Below are 22,182 nucleotides of genomic sequence, written 5' to 3'. Positions count from 1 at the left end.
ATCTTTCGACACTTATAACGAAATTAAGTTTGGTTCTGAGGGAGGGGCGCAAGTCAAAAGGTTACAAATTAACTAATGCCCCTCTTACGTCCAATCCTGGATCCGCCCCGCTGAATACCCCCCCCCCCCATTCAGGAGATACGAAACAGTTACGGCACCTACAACCGGATTTTTTAGTTTAAACTTTTTATTTTATTTTACAACAATGTGAAACATATTATTGCATCATTCGCGTAAGCACGGTGGTACATGATATCGTGGTCTTGTGTTGTGGGGGAAACCGGATTACCCCGGGAAGAAACTCACATGTCCGGCTTCATGGCGGCTTGGTGACCACAAACCAAACTTTAGCGCGAGTGTATAATTTCAATCACGAGGGTTGTGGGTGATGTGACTGATTTGAAATATGTTGTCAAGGACAACGTTCAATAAATAACGTTGTAATTTATCATAATTCATCATCACTGTAGTTAATTAAAGCTGCACTCTCACATATTGGCAGTTTAAGCACTTAGTGTTGGTCTCAGAATGAGATAATTTTGGTATCAATGCCGGCCTTCAATTCATTCCTAAAAGATAACTCACAAGAGAACAGATCTGAACTGTTTGGGAAACTGCCGAAAATTTCATTATTCTTAAAGCTTTAGTAACGCTTTTAGCCATAAAACATCAATTTCGAACGTAAATATTAAAAACTACGATCTGATATGTTGTCACCAGTCTTGTACCACTGGTTGCCAGACATCCATGCAAAAACTGGCGCATTCGGCCAAGACGAAAAATAAAAAGGTTGTCAAAACGGTCAATCTGTGAGAGTGCAGCTTTAAAGAACGGGTTCACCCACTGTCATGATAAATTGTTACCGTTCCGATATCATGTGTGAAGGTGAAATCAAATAAAACCCTATGAAACATCTTACAACATAGTAGTAGTACATACAGATATTTATATCAACTGTCATTTATATAGCTTTATTCTAATGGTTTATGTATTTTTCCGGTCCTGCTAAGTCACTAAGAGATACTTAGAGGTACTTAAAAACATTATGAAATGTTATAATGTAATGAAATGAATGATTATCACAATATCATGTTAGAATTCAGAAAGGAAACTTATACTCAAGTTCTTGCATGTATTTGCGTATTAATAGAAAACAAATATTCATGAGAATCTTCTTCGATGACAAGCTGTTGGTTGTTCATAGAAAAGCGGATCTCGATAGACGCATATAAAATGATATTTTAAGATATACATATGATTTACAAATAAACGATTTTATATGATTTGCATTCAAATAAAGGGACTTTTTTTACAAAGTACCTCATTATATCTGGGACCAATAGCAAATCCTACTCCCAGATTATATTGGTAAGACTTATTGGGTTTATTTGATAAAATAAATAAGTGGTGAATGCCAATAACTATTTAAAATGTGTATGTTTTTACTTATGAATAAAAATATATTTATGAAAAGTATTAAGGGGTCGATTGTTTTAAATTTTATTCTGCATGTATTAAGTACTAATTTTACAGGTATCAAGCACAGACACGGTTCATTTGATGACACCCGAAAGTTCAGCGGTGTCCCTTTGATCTACTTTCCTTTTAATGAAACTATATTCCTACGCGCATAAAGTACATCTTAAGATTGCTTAAAAATATGCAGTGAAATTAAAAGATGATAATCGTAGACAGCCTATTGAATTAAATTGTTGTAGTCTATTTATTTCATTTGCAATGATACAAACCATTTTAACAGATTTTATTAGATATTTATTAAGAACTATTTCTTTTCAGCAAGTGCGTGCGTACTATTATCTGTGTTGTAAATTGGTGTGTTATGAGGCCCCATTGTATTGTCCGCCATTTGAACTGTGTGTGGATGAATTTACCCCTGTGCCCTTAAGTCCTATCCGGAATTTAACCCATTTCTTCGACAAATCGTAAGCTAAAGTGTACATGTACGTGTAGGGTAGATGTAGAGCTATCAAATGGTAGCTTTGTGAAGTGACTGCGTGTTGTGTGTTGTGCAAAAACATGATGGAAACGGAGACAAAACCAAGATCCCATCACAGGAAAAGACGAGAAAGGGCTCACAGGCTTGAACCTGAGCCAAGTGATTCTGAACTGGAGGGGGAGCAAGATGGCAACGAGGTATCTCCGGCCAAGGGACATAAAGAGAGAAGTAGGTCAAAACCCAGAAAGAAGAAAACAGTGAGTTCTTTCGAGGAAGATATCATTGATGGATTTGCGATTGTCAGTTTCAAAAGTGTGGAAGATCTCGAGGTAAGATTCATGGAAAGGTTTTAAGCACTGATTGTTACTTTTTAAGAAGATTCATATTTTTGACATTTGTTTTGTATAGATTATACATTCAAATGCTGTAGACAGTGTTGTTCTAACAGTAATTTATTTTGATCCAGCTGTTTTTTATTATGAATCTCATTATCTGCAAGTGTCAAGAGTCTGTGTTTATAAGCTGAATGTAGAAGGGGGAAAATTTATTTCATATTGTGTCTATGAACAATTAAACTAAGCTCCAAGGTTTTTTATGTATTTGTCATAAATCTAAAAAGTTTTTTTTATAACCATGGAAGATGGGATTCAGATTAACATACACTCCTGGTAGTCCATATAAACAGCTGCTTTAAAATCTTTGATTGTTTTTGTTTTTGCGACTTTAGGGAAAAAAATGAATATCCAAATGTTAAAAAAGATCCCTAATCACATTATTGTGGCTAACACTCCTGGGTGATAACCATTTCTAAATATATCATTCATTAGCAAAGCTTATTGGTAATGAAGCCCGGACCCTCTGATCCAGAAAACACTGAGTCTGGAACACTAAAATCTTTGCCACTTCCAACAATGTTTATTGAAAATTCCTGTCTGTGTATTAAACTATTTTAGTCCTAAAGTAAACCTGAGAAGAAATGTGTGCCTGGTGCATGGTTCATACTCGCATTTTGAAAACTGCTATGCTGAACTGACTGAGCTAAGACTATAAACTCTCCCCATCATTAATCTTTTATGCCATTCCTGGCCCTCTGTCCTAATAGTCTTACTCCAGACACAAGTAAAGTCAACCTTGGAGAAAGAGTGTGTCAGCTAAAAGCACAAACCTAGGACTACCAGAACACTAGCATGACGCTTTACCAACTAAACAAAACATACACACACTCTACTCTCATTCATTTGATTAAATTCATTAAACATCAAACTTGGTAAAGTTTTGGCCAAATGGTTTGCTTATCGATGATTCCTTTGGAGTTTTTATATTCAAATTGGGAAAAATATACATGTTTGTGGGTTTGGCATTGGGAACAACGGCTTCAAAAAACAGTTGAATTGAATTTATACTAATTTATACTAGGATGCTGCACCCTCACCTTTCTTGGTAGCACCCGTTTGCCCTCTTGAGCATCATAGGCACCCTTCTGCCTTCTTTAAGGATTCAATGAATGTTTAAGATAATAAAAAAATTCCATTGTTTGGATCAAAAGTTTATTATATGCTTATAAATTGAAACATCTTAAGTATAACAATCTTAAGTATGTTATTTCATTTAGTCGAATTACTTACTTACACACTTAAACATGATTCTGCTTATTAAAACAGTTTATTGTGATTATCATATGATTTCCTGTAATAGTGCAAAAGTATTAGCAACCTTCAAAATGAGAAAATTGCGCAAATCATGCGGAAACAAAAAATATGTGGTTAGCTTGAAATTTTAAAAGAGACTAAAGATTGTTTAAGAAATTGGAGCCAGGCTGTGGAAACTGAAAACTACTTCAATTAAAAATATTAACTTAAGATGTCAAATTTATAATATTTAAGTACTTTACATCCCGATAAAATGTGCCGTTTTAACCCATAGCTCTGCAGCACCTTGCCCTTTTTAAAACCTGTTTGAAACCCTACTTCAAGTATTAATATATAAAACTCATTATGTCATATGACATGAAAAGTTTATGAAAAAAATAAAAAGTTTTAATTACAGGGCCAGAAAAGATTTAAGCCTTCTTGTGAGAACCTAGTATTAAGAACCTAGTATTAAGATGGAAAACACAGTCATGAATTAAAACAGCACTGATAACACATTTGTTGTTTTGCATTCTGCATGCCTGTTGGTTCTGGCTATAACTGGAAGAAACATTGTCTTATAAGACTATGTTATTGTAATAAGATATTTACCACACTAGGATTTAAGTATCTCAGCAGCATGCCTTTCCTTAAAGAAGCATTAAAGCATTGACACATTTCTCTTTCTTCTGCTCCATTACTATAGGTCCTTAGACACCCTCAGTGAATCCATTCAGTCTATTGGCCAATAAATTTAACTTTCCAATCAAAATGCTAAGATTTTACTTTAAAAATTAAGTTGAATTTAAGTTAGTTTTTGAATACACATCCGGGATATTTTTCTAGTGATTTTTAAATCAGGCCCTATTCCCCACTTTTAAAGGGTAGATTATATAATTTCCCAAATTCTGTGTCAGAATTCCTCTCCAGGCTGTACTTAACATGAGGAACTGGACAAAAAAATAGCCATGATAAAAATCATTATTTTTATGCCTGATAAGAGGTTGTCAGAATATCATAAAAGACCAACAATTCTGTACATGATGATGATGTATCAACTAATAAATCATGCATATATAATCTCAACCACATCTTATTATTTGATGTAATTTGTTTTATTTATCAAGGGTCTCTGCTTTGACACTAGCTCCTTGGAATATCATGAAGTTAAGTCAAATCTCAATCTCAGTCTTACTCATTTGATCTCATAGCATGAAAAGTTAAAAAAAAAATAAGATATGTTTTTACACCTTTTAAGAGGTCATTCTTTCATAGAATATGTTGATTAATGCCATTTATCAAGATTCCGAGGGATAAATATTATACAGCCAAAACTGAGTTTGCGTACAATTCATTGTTTCTTAACAAATACAGGAGTATATTATTGACTCTAGAATTAGTTTTCTTTCAACTATTGACAAAATCTGTTTATCAACACATTCTATGAGCAAATACGTTTTCTTAACATATAAAAACATGCAAGATTTTGAATCAAACTATGCTTTTATGTGGTGATTTAAGTTGAGAATGAGATCTGACTTGAGCATTTTTGTGATATTGAGGCCTGCAGGTCTTGGGTTTTGAACCCTGGTGATTCGCTGATAAAGAATTTATGACACATATTAAAAATGCACACATGCGATTGTTTTTATCTGATGGATTTTTAACCATAAAAAGAATAAATGCTAAGCAACACTTTTTTGTGAAGTTGTCTTGTGAAAGGCAACGCAAAAACATGCTATGTCTGTGATAACTTCTGGAAGACTTAAACATGTGTATAAAATTAACATTTTGTGGGGGATTTCCTTTTAACTTACTCTTGAACGGATGAATTGTTCATAACTGTCCAGGGATGTCATGTAAAGTATTAATGACATAGGAATAATATGGCAAAGCTAGGAATAATATGGCAAAGCTTGTCTGCTCCTGTTTTTTTTTTTTTGACCTGCTAGCACTAATTTTTCACTTCCAAAATCTGTCAAACAAAAAATTAAATTAGTGTGACCTTATATCAGGAGCATTGATTTCTTTTCTGACAATTTAAGTATTGAATAACTGATTTGAAAGTGATAAAATGTATGTACATTTGTACCCATAAGCATCATGCAATCTGCCTTTCTAACTAAGTGATCTGAATACATGTCTGGTCAATCAGCGTTGGGGCAATTAGGTTGGGCTCATCAGTTGCCCATTGCTATCCCCCATGAACAGGTCCGCCCGGTTAGCTCAATCGGTAGAGCATTGGACTGTGAATCGGACAACCCTGGTTTGATTCTCGGGCGGACCAGGTTACTTCTGTCGTGATTAGTTATGAAATCCTTTCTATGACTATTCGCACTGTACCACTTCCTCTGGCATGTACAGAAGTTGACAGTTCCTTGCAGAGGTGAAGGCACCTACAGTACACTCAACGAGTTAGACCCACTTTCCTCGCTCACTCCGAGGGATGAAGTCGATGATCGCGGACTTCCTCTGATGGTAAAACTGTTGCCCTCGCTAAAATCCCCCCGAGTTCCTCCGAGTGGCTGGTTTTCCGCCGAGTTTAACATGAACGATAGCGTTGAAAATCATCCGATTTTATGACCCCTCGGCGGAACTCCCGTGTCTAATCAGATAAGCAAGAAATCACTCTTTTTAAGAAGTTATTTTTTATGCTTATGTACATTATTAATCGTACAAGATTCTTTCCAGCGTTTAATTTGTTTTGTGTCCGAAAACGCCAATTGATTATTGTCTTGACTTGTTTATAGTAAACATTGAATCATTGATAAATTGCCACTAATTGTATTGCATCATAAAACAGCCGACATTTTACACGATTCTGAACCATGACCTCTGACGTCACGCGCATGATCAATACATTATATAGAATATACTTTTTATTATTGGGTTTAAAAATAGCTTTGACGTATTACGGAATTTTTCATAGAAAACGAGGCAAGGCTTCAACCATGCGCTGTGAACTTTGAACGTGTGTTTGACCTCCTGATTTTCCGAAAATGTGTAATAAGTAACCTAGCCTTTTTCGGGTGAAATGTGTTTATCAATGTATTCAGTCATTAGTAAAATATACGTTTATAAGATGCATGTGCAAATAGTGAAATACGACTGCATTCTTGTGGTAAGCTAACTTCATGTAAAACGGGCAGAGGAAAAAAATAATAGAAATTTACTGAAGCCGTCATAATTTGATGGAAATTTTTAATGAAAAAATAACTTAGCGTAGATTCTTATCAAATGTCCGCATAGTTTCACAGAGGTTACCCCTCCGAGGAACGCTGCGTTTGTCATTCTTCGGCCGACCGATCACCCTCCGAGGGCCTTAAATTTCAACTCAGAGGAACGCGGACAGACGATAAATTCATTGCGTTGGCCGCGATAGCGAAAATCCGCGGAGGAAAACGGAAAGTGGGTCTAACTCGTTGAGTGTACTGTAGTACTGGTTAACTGCCTGATGGTCTGCCCAGGATAGGTGTGCGGTGGTTGAACTGTCACTCTGGGACCCCTCTGTGCTCACGCCGGGACCTGGAGTATAATCTACTAACACCACCACCCACCCCCATGAACTCTGACAATCTGCACGTATCAACTCCTGTGTAGTACTGTATATATATTTATTTATATAAACTAAGTAAAACAATGGGAATACAATTACAAAATGTGTTCCTCATTACTTAGAGACAGTTAAGACATACAAGGAAATCCGAAGTACTGACATTTTCCCATAATGTTGCTGTCTTAGGTAATTTTGGTATTTGTTTGAAACCGAAGTGATCTTAAGTAGAATTGTTAAACCCTCCAAATGAGTTCATCATTTAATATGACTACATAATATACGTATAATGTACATTAGTCTTAAAATAGAAAATATATCATCACTATTACATGGAATCAAATTGAAATCTTGTATAATATTGACGATATTTTGTGATTTATTTATTCTTCAAAATTTGTTTACTTCTTGTGTGTAAATAGAATCAGTTTGAAATCTTGTGTATTATTGATGGTATTTTGGGATTTATTTATTCTTCAAAATTTGTCTTCTTGTGGGTAAGAGTTAATTCTGAAGCATATTAATTTGCTTTTAAGTTTGTTTAGATAAATGTTTAAGGGAAAAGACTTAGCTCAGGTTACAAAAAAATAAACAAATGTTTTAAATTTAGATTAAAAATCAGACTTTTTCATCTACACTGAGCCACTTTTATAATTGGTTACCAGGTTTAGAGACATTTAACATACAGGTAAATAAATACAAGCAAAGCATATTCTAATTGTTTAAGACAATACCTTTAAACATTCATTTTGCATTATTAAGTTTGAACCTGTTATTGTTTAATATCACACTAATCAATGAAAATTGTTCATTGTTTATATATATACTCATTTAAAAAATAAAATGACGTATTGTTAACTTTAAATGAGTTTTTTAAGTTACCCATAGGGTTTGTTTGAAATAAATGTGAGTTACCCAATATATTTCAAAAGTGTGGAGTTAAATAATCAATACTTTTGGACATATAATCTGTAACCCTGATTAAATCATAGATGGGGTTTAGGCTAGCTAAAGACTTAATGTAAGGGTGCTGTACCCTGTCCTTTGTGGTAGCACCCATTGAGACCTAAGTAAGGGCGACCTACTAACTTCACAGTATAAATGGTTAAGACTGTCAAACATTTCTTTTGCTTTGATTAAAACTCATAATAAGATTATAAATACATAAATTCATAATACACATGTTACTATAATTATACAGTAACCTTTTTCATAGAAAATAGCTCTGGCAAACATGATTATCGTCTCCACCTGTGAGATAACCGCGGCACTTGACGACATTTTCACAACGAAAAATTGGCCAACAGTTTGGCAAAAATAGAAACTTGGGCAACGACTTTTTTTGGATTTAAACAAAACTATTTTAACAAAACTCTGGATGAAAGAAGAGTGAAATTAGTTTTACCGTTAATGACACGTACACTTCCATGTTGCAGTACGAGTGAAACTGGGAACAGGTTTTTACACATGTTCCAGAAGTTTGCATCCGTTGAAGGTCAAAACAGTTAAAAGAAAGTGATCTTTTGAAAAGGTTTTGTTTGACTTATTCTGTTACATTTTACAGAGTATTTGGAAATATTGAGGTCTTATTGCAAAAACACAAAGAAATTGTTTGCTGTTTAAATTCCAATCAGTCTTAACTTTTATAGCTAATGTCATTGAAAACATTGTTTCTTTTTTTCCTTTCCACTGAGACTTCCTTTTTATCAAATCCATTATTGTTTCCAAATATATTTTTCAAAATTGGGTCAAATCATTGACACATTACCAAACATGTGTATTGTACAGGATAAGACAATGTTGACTGTGCCTTTTGGTTGGTATTTTTTTATTGCCCTAGTGAAAAAAATTGCCCTTGATTTAAAGCCCTTGGGCAATTATTGTTTCCACTTAGTCAATTATTAATCCAAAGGCGTGGTCACCAATGTATAAGTCTATAAATACAAACCTAACATAATTGACATTAACAACAAGAACTTTATATCAATAAAACTGATACCTAACTTTTTATGTCATATTCTTAATGTTCAAGCTCTTAACAGCCCACAACCATTTGCTCTTTTCTTCCTTAGCACCCTGCCCATTTTTTGCAGCACCCAGTGTCCTTTTTAAAACCTGGCTAAAATGCTAATATTTAAATTAAAAAACACTAATTTTACGCTATTGCTTTTATTGTTACGTGTTACCATGCTCCATGCTATTTTGATCTGATTTTAGTCTGATATCATGTTTATTTCATGTTTTTGAAAAAAATATATCAAAGTATTTTTTTCAATACATAACATATGAAATGATAATGAATACATAAATACTAATCAAAATCATATCTCTAATCGTCTGGACTTTTTTCTCCCCATGCCACTCCTTCACCTGAGCCTGGTAAAATTTACCATTTACCGCTGCAGTTGCTGGCCCAAGCATGCTCACTGTCAGCGGGCTGTTCAGTACTTTATTTATTGGAGAGTAAAAAACTTTAGATGGTCTTCAGTGTGGAAAACACTCTCTAAAATAAATACCTTTTACATAAGAAAGGATGACATGTGAAGGCTATCACTCAGATGGTGGTGTTTTTGTAAAGCTCATAACTGACTTATTCTCAAAATATCTTGCATTTAGGCCAGAGTTTTTAAATCTTTAGATTTACGGGAGCGCCGTACCTAAATATTGCAAAACCCAAATAAAAATAAAATTCATTTTCGTAGTTTTATTTTTATTTTTTCCGACGAACGTTGCTCCAAGGTTAAGAATAAAATAAAATAAGTGTTCTATAACCCATATCTCAGAACCAACTGGTGTACCAATTGTCATTCATTATCGGTCTTTTTACTGCACAAATCACGTAAACCAGTCGGAAATACGCGGGGAAACAGAACAGGTACCCGTTACCATAACAACGTCCTGTCAAAAGTGAAAGTACTTTTTGTCATACCCCATATTTCTCACAATTTCTGCAGCTATATAGAAATGTTTTACTACAAAAACGTTCCGATGTTTATGTTTCATTCTTTAAATCAAACCGTGGTGAACTTAGAGCGTGTTTATTGTGATTTTTTTGTAGATTCAGTATGTTGTTCGCGTTTCGTGGAATGATTGCGAAACTTCCGGTCAAAATAAGGAGACAGAAATTCGTGGGTTGTATTGTCTATTAAAAAGTCGTTGGCGCACGTCGTATATTAACAAGGATGAATTGGATTACAGCGCAAAAATGTATAGCTTCTGACAAAAACAAACTGCAAAATGATATCGTGTTCATCATAGTCAAAATGGATATTTTTGTCTGAATTTGACTCTGGGGAGCATTGAATACACTGCTTCACGATCACATATTTGAAGAGAAAAACACAAGGTATCGTGATATTCGTAGTTGTTAATTAGTTTAATAATGATTTAGAATTTAAATCGTTATAGAATACTTAAAATGATGTAATAATAACATAGTGTGTGTTTCCGATAAAACAGAAAAAATCTGAACGTAAGATATCTGGCGGTCAGTGCAAGAAGTCAAACTTATATGTTGCTTATTGCCAACGGGCAAAGCTGGAATTAGAAGGATATTTTTCAGGACTGATTCTAAAATCAGTTCTTAGACCTGGTATTTTGAAACATATAACACTTGTAAAATTTATCTTAATGCTCCCGAATTTTCTTTGGTGAAGTACATAAATGTAGATTTTGACTGTCTGTGTATCCGTAAGCCCTGTCAAACTTTGAAGTGAAGAGGAATTTCCATCAGGGCTTCTACTTTTTTTGGTTATATTTTCTATATAAAAAAAACACATCACGGTAAATTGTCACGGTGCTATTTATTTAAAGACAGAAAAACACATTTGACCTTATTATACCGTGTCTGAAACTTTGTTCAATGTTTGATTACTTACAATGGAAAGGATATGCTTATATTGTGGGCAAAAGGTTAGAATTGGCCATTTAAACTTCTTTATTACACTGACATGTTTCATAAAATCCATGGGTTGATAATATATGCACCTCATATGCATAGAACAAATATATACAATTAATTTCAATGAGCGCTTGAACTCACAGTGTTGAGGTCAATATTTTCAGTCATTAAAAGGATCTTTTAATTATGATTTTGAAACTTTGTGGTGATCTATCACCCTTTTTTCAGCCTATGAAATAGCTGACACAAGTAAGGTGTGTTTTGTCTTCATGATATAAGATTTAAAAAATAAAAAAAATCGGAGAAATATCCGTTTTATTTTTATTTATTTCTCCTTTGGGACATTTTATGGATTTTATTTTTATTTTTATTTCCTCCTCCTTACCCAACTTTTTGAAAAATCTCCCGTAAATCTAAAGATAAAAAAACTCTGGCCTTATCTGAAAACATATATTTCAATACAATTTCAGAAAAAGTAGAATTCCAATGCACTTGGTTTCCATCAACAAAATCGACATTTAAGCCAAAATTTTGCTTGTTTCGTCAAGTAAAACAAATGGCAGGTCATGAAAGCCGTTGCAGGCAATAAAACAAAAGTTACATTACCTACTCTCACAAAAAAATATTCCCAAATCATCACCAGGTCAGTGATTTGTTTTCGACCTCAACTGTCCTGAATTCGGATTCTCATATTCAGATACGTATTTCACAAAAAAGAACTTAAATAACCTTAATTCAAGAACAAATTCCGCAAAGAGCAAACTGCCGAGAATATTTCATTAAAATAACCAATCATCCAAAATATTAACCTTGTATCAAAAACACTGACTTAATTCAATTACCAATCGGGATATGTCATAAAGAGAGTCCTTAATATAATATCAAGTTGTTTAAACAGCACTCTGTCATTGACAATTAGGTAATACCTATGTTTGGCACGCCCTAATTGATCATGAAAATGCAAGCGCCTGGTGATCCAGAACATAACAGACATATTTTTTGCTACCTTTAACGGAAATACTTGCGCCCTGGGCTACTGATCTTAACACAAGTGCTCCAACGATACGGATTTTGAAAATCAGACACCCCAGTGGTAAAATGTCCTAGAGAAGGCCCAGTTCTTACCATCTGCTTCTGCGTACTTGTCGGAGGGCCCTTACTGTAAAGTCAGGTGACATGGTAGGTGTTGCCTTCTGTATTTGGACAATGTCTGTTCCCAGCCGGGGGTCGATAGATGGTTTGGAAGTAGGTTTTTGTGGACACCTTGTTTAAATTTTGTGTCCCTTTGTAAATGAGTCATACTGATTGTTTCAAATGACACTTAAAGCATTTAAGAGTGTTATAAAGCAGTATAAAACAATAATATCATGTGGTTATATTACATTTTTGCCTTACTGTCAATTCACATCAAAATGTGTTTGGCATGTGTTTGACTGAAGACTTGAAAGTAGATATTGACCCCGAGAGATGAGGGAGAGCTTTGTGTTAAACAAAAGAATAACCGTCTTGTGTACAATGCAGCTAACAAACAACGAAAATACGTGATTACACTCATGCAAATAAAAAAAATTGGCTTTTTAACTTTAACACATTCATGCAAATAAAATGGCTGGCCGTTAAACTTTGTTATCACATTCATGCAAAATAAAAAAAAGATTGCTTTCAAACTTGTCATGTTGTCTATGTTGAAAGGAGGATGGCACTTTTACTCCCAATGTTTAGTGCGCAAAAAAGTGTGAATACATTATGCACCATTTCTGTTTTAATTATGCATCCAGTGAATTTGTTTATTCAGAAAGGCTGAGAAACACTTTATGCCAGTTCTTTTTGATTAGGATATAGCTTAGCCGAGGATCATGATTGTATTGCTTTTTCCTAAAGCATGGTTTGGCATGCAGGGGCTAATGTATAGATCTGTACAAGATATGGGCTTGGAGTATTAAAGTCTGTTGGCTTGGATAACATCATGTCTGCTTAGGGAGAATGTTACTTTGATTGATATTTTGTTCATGAGTTCACTCTGATGTTTTGCATATTTATTATTGTGTGCGCAAGAAGAAAGCCAATTCTGTATTATGAACGGGTTGTGAAAGTACTCATGCAAATATGATTTAAGTAGACTCATCATGAACATGGGAAGGTTAATTGATGTGTGCAGTCTGACAGTCTGGACATTTGTTCTATTAGTTTGGTACATGATATGCTCATGATGCTGTTTTATGAACATCGGTACATATCAGGGTTCTCAATAAGTTTCGGTTGAACCGTCTCAAATAGTTAAGTAACTGACCAGCCACTACTAATATTCTACTTAAAATTCACTCTTTTTTCCAAATTTAAACCAGCCCAAATGCCATTTTGACCGACAGACGGTTCTTATTGAGAACACTTCCTGTTTCAAAACTCAGTGGACGAAATAAGCACTAGCCCGCGAGCCCTGCCCTGGTAAACGCTTTCTACGCTTGCCCAAATTTCGATTTATATAGGCTTTTGATGGCATTAGGTCAAGTATTTGGATGCGGGAATGTTTATCTATTTTGTGAAATAAATCTAAACGGATAAAGACTAGATTGTTTTGGGTTAGGAAGAATATGAATGTTATGATTTCACAGGAAATATTAAAATTGGGCTAAATTGAAGTAATATTTAGTTTTAACAGCCAAAAATATGTCAAGTTTGTAAGGATTTATAGTCATATTCTAAGTTTTAATCAAAACAAAATGAAAATTTAATTATCTTAAGCGTTTTATTCTATGACGGAGGGCAAAGAGGAGGGCATAGAGGTGTAATAATTTTTATCCATTCGGATCACCCCGGCCATTTTTATTGAAAATAACCTCGGATGTATATGGACGGTTTACATTGTCAGAAATCGGTACACTTTACCTACACTGCAAGTAGATGGCGTAGTAATTTAGCAGTTAAACTTAATGACATAACTCTTGGGAATCTTAGTTATTTTTTGCAATAATACACTTGACTGGCAGTCAATTAAAACTTAAATCTACAAAAACAAGCTAAAACACTACATTTAACTAATGATGTAATTCAAAATTTTACGAACTACTTTTACTGATATACCAGCAAATGTCCGAGATTGTTTTCGTAAAAAATGGCCAGGGAGTTCCGAATGGATTTTTATCTATAAACTGAATACTATAGTGACTAAATGTACATGTGAAAATGCTTGAATGAGTCATTCTCATGAAGTAAAAATATATTAAAAGCACCTCTCACTAATGTTGATGTTGACATGTCATTTATAAAATGAAATTTTCGAGTGCCATATTACAGTCATTCATGAATTTTAGATCAATAATTAAATAACCCGGCTTTTAATTCTTGCAAAATGAATGCTGAATGATCGCCCCAGCTAGCTGTGTTAGTCATGGGTGTGGAAAAATACTTCAACTTCATTGTCCAATATGGATCATGATGTTAAATAGGTTAAGGATTGGGTTTTAACATTAACTGGGCCTGATAGTGGTTGAAATTGGCCCAAGCCCACAAAAGGGTCGGTAAAATGTTTTATGGGCTTGCTTGACCAATATTTATCCAAAAATTCAACATATCTAAATGCAAACTGGCCTAAAAATAACCTTTGGAAAATTTATACAACTTTTATAAGATTTATGGCTGCTGAATTTTACTTAATAATCATGGTGTTGCTTAACTCTTTATAGCTAAAACCCTACAATAGTGTAAAAAAGGGGCATTTTGAAAGTGTAGGGTACGGTATTTCTGGACTGTTACATAGTTTTTTACACAGTTAAAAGCTGTATAGTTGATACCTAGAACATGTTTGAGATGGGCCTGCTCTCTGTATTGTTATTATGTTCAGTGATTTTATTTATCTTCGCCATTGTATCTTGCAAAGGGTTTGTTATCTCAACTATCATGTTGTGGTGATTAGTTGCAACTTGATATGAAGGTTACCCTGCACATGTTACTCATATTTGTACCTTCAATGAACACAATAAACCTGATAAAGTCCTTGCTGGGGTCCATGTAGCCCCCAGAGAGAGCTTTGTCATTAGGAAATCAGAATTGGAAGAAAATTGAAAACTTTAACATTCAGAAATCTTTAGGTAATTGATAATCCGGCATTCACAATGAAATATTTAATGTTGACATAATTTGCCTGTTGTCAATATCGATCAATAGATGGGAGAAGGTCGGAAAATGTGAATGTATAATAAAGACAGTGAATGTATTACAAAGACGTCTGCAGCAGAGTGCCGTTATTGGGAATAAACAAAGGGGAAGCTCTTGCCAAATGCTAAATGCATCTCTGCATAAACTGCACAACGGGAGACAAAAAACAAGTAGCATGTTGCAAATTAATACTGTAGTTAAGACGATCAAGATTTTCACATACGCACCATGTAAACTATGTTGTAGATTGAGTGGATGAGAGAACAATTTAACAATGCAAGTTGCTTTATAAGTTCTGTGGTACATAAAAATGATTTTTTTAAAGATCTATGCACTCTTGCTCGCAAATAAGATTAATACCTCAATTAATACAGTTGTTTTAATGTACCAAAAAGAATAAATAAATGTCAAGATAAATGGTTCTTATGAAGGGTACCGAGTACAATTGGAAAGAAAGGTGCAGAAAACATGGTATTTCTACCGAATGAGACTAAAGTAGATCACAGTTAATCTTTTAGCACTCACCAATCATTTAATATTTTTGCGTTTTCAGCTTTAAAATACACGGTTACAATCTTGTTATCAGTAATTAATATTTTCCATGAATGTGTTATTTAAAAAATAAGTAGTCAAAGGTTTATCACTCCAAATTTGTGTTTATTATACATGTGTATGTTTATTGATTTTGAATAATAGCGTCACTTGAAATAAAAAAGTGAAGAGTATTTGACTTAATTCAAAGTGCAGTTAGATTTTAAGTATTTTATTACATCTATGAAAGTGATGAATGTGTCTGACAATGTTGTGTTGATTATGCTGTGAAAATTTATGAACCAATGTATTAAATTCCTCATAACCCTGCTGAGAAAACATTGCTAATAATGAATTAATTAATGCGGAATAATGAAATGGCATTATATCAAAATGACTGAGACAAAAAAGACAATCCTGTTAAAGACCGTACATTTAGTCTGTGGGGATTGAGAAATGAGATAAAATGGAATCTTGATGTCATATGTATGGTCATATTATGTTATATACAATTTGGTGAACCACCAGGCGTTTCAAGAATTTCCATATCACATTGTTTCAAGTAGTTTTTGTTGGCCAAGGATTAAATGTCATCAAAGTTCATTGATAAGTAATGAATCATTGAATTATGTGCAGCTGCAGTTGCTTCAAGTTGTGGTATTGTGATAGCGTTGTTGTTGTCGGCGTCATCATCGACATAGTAGTGCAAAAACATTAACCTTGACCATAATTAAAATCATTTATGATATTTATACTAATTTACTTAAAGCTGCATTGTGACGAAAGCTGATAGCTTATAAGATCACTTTCGAGTCAATTTCCTGGGAGTAGACCACTACTGTGTCCTTTTTGAGAGGCCATGAGAAAGTACCCCTAGTGGGGATTGAACCCATTGCCTTGTGGGTGATAGGCGGATACCTATACCACTAGACCACTCTCACTCTAAATTCATGATATTTAAATGAAACTAATGTACACATATTGTTTCTAGAGACAGTACGCACATGTATTGCAAGGCCCACAACTCTGAATTTAATGATTGTTGAGTTATGCCCCTTGTTCAACTGAAAAACAGCAGACGAGCATTAGCGCTGGCTGCTGATGGCAATCCAGTTCAGTATGATTTTCAAAGTTCTTCCAAGTCCGAGAGCTAAACCAACCATTATTTTTGAGTAGTGAAAAACATTTTAAATAATTTCCCAACGGGACACTTCAATCAGAAAACTGTAGTCTTATAAATTCTATGGTATATAAAAAAGAGAAGAAGTTTTAAATGAAAAAGTTAAAAGAATTGTGATTTCATTTAAATGAATATTTCATTTTGAGTGAAACATCAATGGTATGAAGAATGTGTCATACAGTTTTTTGTTGAGTAAGCTGTCAAAATTAATGGACCGATGCATATGATGAGAAAATTTGCCTATAATTAATTAATGCGGAATGATAGAACGGCATAACATGAAAATGGCTGAAAACATTACAATCCTGAGAAAGTCCATACACAAGACTGTGGGGATTGGGAAAGGAGATAAAATCGAATCCCAATATTAAATATAAGGCGAAGGTTTATACTGTACATACTGTATCTTGACAATTGGTAAACCACCAGGCATTTCAAGAATTCCCATTTCACATAGTTAGTATATTTGGTAGACCAATGAATAAAATGTCAGCAAATTTTGTAGATAAATGATGAATCATTTGAAGTATTATAATGCAGCTGCAATGAATTCCATTTTTTAGCTCAAAGTCAATATTATGTGTTCGCCTCCAGGTGTTGTCAGCGTTGTTGACATCATATTGCAATTTAAAAAACCTTAATTAAAACATTTTTAATTGTCAAGTTTTATAGAGTTGTTAAATGTCCCTTGTTGGACTGAAAAATTAACGGTAACATAGGAGTGATGGCGGTAACATAGGAGTAATGACGTTTGCTGTTTCTCTCTCAATTGGTATGATTTTTAAAGGGACACTTCAGGAATAAACAAAGAGCTATACAAGATAACATTTCATGGAGAGAAAAGTTTATTTCTCAGTTGCAAGGATGCAGAGCTCCTGATAAGTCATTAATTAAGGTCAAAGATTATTTTAACCTCCAGATCTTTTTTTTATAATGGTACAGTACACTCAACGAGTTAGACCCACTTTCCGTTTCCCTCCGCGGATTTTTGCTATCGCGGACAACAAAATGATTTTATCGACTGTCCGCGTTCCTCGGAGTTTGAATTTAAGGCCCTCGGAGGGTGATCAGTCGACCGAAGAATAACGAACTCGGCGTTCCTCGGAGGGGTTAACTCCGCGAAACTCTGCGGACACTAGATAAGAATTTTATTAAAATTTTCAACCGATTACGACGGCTCCAGTAAATTGCTATTATTCTTTTTCCTCTGCCCGTTTTGCATTAAGTTAGCTTACCACAAGAATGCAGTCGTATTTCACATGCATCTTATAAACGTGTTTTTGCTAATGACTGATAAACATATTTCTTCCGAGAAATTCTAGGTTACACATTTTCGGAAAATCAGGAGGTCAAACACGCGTTCCAAGTTCACAGTGCATGGTTTTGAAGGCCTTCTTGCCTCGTTTTCTGTGGAAAATTCCATGAAACGTCATAGCTATTTTTAACCACCAATAATAAATAGTATATTCTACATTGTATTGATCACGCGCTTGACGTCAGAGGTCATGGTTCAGAATCGTGTAAATAGTCGGCTGCTTTATAATGCAATAACTTAGTGGATATACTTTAATGATTCAATAATTAAAGACAAAATTCAATTGACGTTTACAGACATAAATACAAATTAAACGTTGGTACATGTAAGAATCTTTTACGCTTAACAATGTGCATAAGCATAAAAATAAATAACTTCTAAACAAGAATGATTTCTTGCTTATCTGATTAATATAGACTCGGAGTTCCGCCGCGGGATCATCAAATCGGACGATTCTCAACGTTCATATTAAACTCGGCGGTAAGCCAGCCACTCGGAGGAACTCGGGGGAATTTTAGCGAGGGCAACAGTTTTACCCTCGGAGGAAACCCGCGATCACCAACTTTATCCCTCGGAGTGAGCGAGGAAAGTGGGTCTAACACGTTGAGTGTACTGTATGTTATTCCCTGATTTTTCTCTATTTTCAAATTTTTATATCAGCAAAGATAAACATTTTGATCAATTTCCTGGGGATGCTGGTTTTGTGTCGCTAGGGAAACATCACCTCAGAAACATGGGATAAATTACTTCATCCAGAGTCGCCGCTGTCTGCGTTGTCATCAAACTTTCTTTCTTGTTAATTTAACTTTTGAACGACATGTTAAAGATTTTATAAACTTGGTATGCACATTCAATAGGTCATGGTTAGAAGATGACTGCTGAAGATTTTGGGGTAATTAGGTCAAAGATCATCATGACCTTTACTAGAAAAATAATAGGTGCTTCATACCCGTTGTAGTCTTTAAACTTTGTATGCACATTGCTCTTGTTCATAAGATGACCCCTATTGATATTTAGGGGTTGATAGGTCAAAGTCACCATACCCTTTACTAGAAATATATCTGGTTCTTTTGTTTCCAATCAATATCTTTTAAACATCTTGGTATACAATTTTCACAGTGACCTTTCCTACAAAAATTGTGGGCTAGACAGGTTAGCGTAACTCTTGTTTGTTTAAATAACCATTTTTGATCCCAACTTGCCTGTATTCTGCATGTTTACAGTAAGTTTCATTGACAGTGATAAGAAGCTAAACCGGTTTCGGGGATATGACATCTACGCAGTGATCTCCCTTGACGAATAGAAAATAGTACAGTTCTTTAAAGGGAGGTAAACAATGTTTAATATATTACTTCATTCCACCCTTCCAAATTAAATTAAGTATTACATCAATTGATTATTACATAATGCAGATGCACACTATGGTCTATGAGAAAAATGTTGTGACTTTATCCAATGTGTAAAAGTTTGAAATTGAATGTGTTTGTCGTAATTTGTTAGCATTATAGATGCAATTACGAGCTCTTTGGTTGATTTGTTTTCTTTAGAGGATTTTTTTAATGAACCTTTTGAAATTGAGATAATTTTATAAAGTTTAAGAAACTGCACTGGTGACAGAAATATGTGAACGCAGTTGTAACAGGTGCTATTGTATAGCAAACACAAAACTAATGTTAGTTTGTGTGACATTAATGCTCCAATCCAGCTTTGTAGAGAAAAAGATTTTTATCATTGAAAACTTGTTGTTAGCAACTCTGAAGTTGCTTTTCACTTGTAAACATGAATCATGATTTATGTCTGTGCCTGTAACGTAGTGGCTTTGAATTTCATACTTGAAAGGTTTTTATTTGTTTGGTTAATCTATTAGGGGCATACACTCTTCAAATGTGTGCTTGTGATTTAGACTTAACCTGTTTGTGGGCCTTAATGGAGGATAGGTTGTCTCTTGTAAAGTTTATAAAATTATTGAGTAACTTTAGATGTTCAACTAATTAATCTGATACCTTTGACCTATTAGCTTTCAAAGTTTCTGATGCAGAATAAAGGTGTTTCATCATTTAATTTCAGTAATACATTAGAATCTGTTTAATCTATTTGGTCCGTTTGTCAGGGTGGGGCTATCTGTTTAATCTATTTGGTCCGTTTGTCTGTGTAGATGTATCTGTTTGTCAGGGTGGGGCCGTGTAGATGTAGGGCTATGTAGATGTATCTGTTTGTCAGGGTGGGGCTGTGTAGATGTATCTGTTTGTCAGGATGGGGCAGTATAGATGTATCTGTTTGTCAGGGTGGGGCCGTGTAGATGTATCTGTTTTTCAGGGTGGGGCAGTGTTGATGTATCTGTTTGTCAGGGTGGAGCCGTGTAGATGTATCTGTTTGTGAGGATGCGGCAGTGTAGATGTATCTGTTTGTCAGGATGGGGCCGTGTAGATGTATCTGTTTGTCAGGGTGGAGCCGTGTAGATGTATCTGTTTGTGAGGGTGGGGCTGTGTAGATGTATCTGTTTGTCAGGGTGGGGCAGTGTAGATGTATCTGTTTGTCAGGGTGGGGCCGTGTAGATGTATCTGATTGTGAGGGTGGGGCAGTGTAGATGTATCTGTTTGTGAGAGTGGGGCAGTGTAGATGTATCTGTTTGTGAGGGTGGGGCCATGTAGATGTATCTGTTTGTGAGGGTGGGGCAGTGTAGATGTATCTGTTTGTCAGGGTGGGGCCGTGTAGATGTATCTGATTGTGAGGGTGGGGCAGTGTAGATGTATCTGTTTGTGAGGGTGGGGCAGTGTAGATGTATCTGTTTGTGAGGGTGGGGCCATGTAGATGTATCTGTTTGTGAGGGTGGGGCGGTGTAGATGTATCTGTTTGTCAGGGTGGGGCCGTGTAGATGTATCTGTTTTTCAGGGTGGGGCAGTGTAGATGTATCTGTTTGTCAGGGTGGGGCCGTGTAGATGTATCTGTTTGTCAGGGTGGGGCCGTGTAGATGTATCTGTTTGTCAGGGTGGGGCAGTGTAGATGTATCTGTTTGTCAGGGTGGGGCCGTGTAGATGTATCTGTTTGTCAGGGTGGGGCCATGTAGATGTATCTGTTTGTCAGGGTGGGGCCGTGTAGATGTATCTGTTTTTCAGGGTGGGGCGGTGTAGATGTATCTGTTTGTCAGGGTGGGGCCATGTAGATGTATCTGTTTGTCAGGGTGGGGCGGTGTAGATGTATCTGTTTGTCAGGGTGGGGTCGTGTAGATGTATCTGTTTGTCAGGGTGGGGCCGTGTAGATGTATCTGTTTGTCAGGGTGGGGCCGTGTAGATGTATCTGTTTGTCAGGGTGGGGCTGTGTAGATGTATCTGTTTGTCAGGGTGGGGCTGCGTAGATGTATCTGTTTGTCACATGATTAAAAAGTGACAAAAATATTCCCAGTATTCTCCATGTCGTGTGTAGTTAGCGATGCTGGATTTGTCAGGCAAAAGGTCAGAAGTGTGGCAACATTTAACTAAAATTGAATAAAGATGGTTGTATGAAGGTTTAATGCAACTTCTGTGGAACGGAATTGTCTGCTTTGTGGGGAAAACAATGACAAATCATTTGAAGCAAATCTCTCAAACAAAAAACGGTTGTATTTGTTGATATTAACAGTCACTAATTATATATCCGTCTTGTAACATGCTGATAACGATAATTTGCTTTGTTCCTGAAGTTAAATAGTAAACACGAATTTCTAAATATATACTTTTTACTATTCCTTGAGAGGATCCCCTGATAAAAATAGAAAATCATGACGACACAACATGTGTGTATACGATGTTAATATAAATGAAATATACGATTGGGAAATTAAAAAAATATATTGGATCAATTTGCGCCAAGATTTATGATATATAGGTAAACAGAAAGTTCAATTTGGATACTTACAATTAGGGATGCAAACGAATGGCAAAATTGATATTCGAATATTCGGTAATTCTTTCGAAATCAATATT

General features: G+C 35.1%; 1 protein-coding gene across 1 annotated transcript in view; it reads left to right on the top strand.

The window, feature by feature from the left end:
- The first annotated feature begins 1,847 nt into the window (after window positions 1-1,847).
- The window catches only part of LOC128230573 (autism susceptibility gene 2 protein-like), a 121,755-nt gene continuing 101,420 nt past the window's right edge, over window positions 1,848-22,182 (top strand). Inside the window, exon 1 of the mRNA XM_052942980.1 lies at window positions 1,848-2,286. Coding sequence (XP_052798940.1) covers window positions 2,038-2,286 — 249 coding nt within the window. The 5' untranslated portion in view covers window positions 1,848-2,037. The remainder of the gene's footprint in view (window positions 2,287-22,182) is intronic.

Source organism: Mya arenaria, chromosome 4, assembly GCF_026914265.1.
Source record: "Mya arenaria isolate MELC-2E11 chromosome 4, ASM2691426v1".
Classification (NCBI taxonomy): domain Eukaryota; kingdom Metazoa; phylum Mollusca; class Bivalvia; order Myida; family Myidae; genus Mya; species Mya arenaria.
This window is presented reverse-complemented; position numbering and strand designations above follow the sequence as displayed.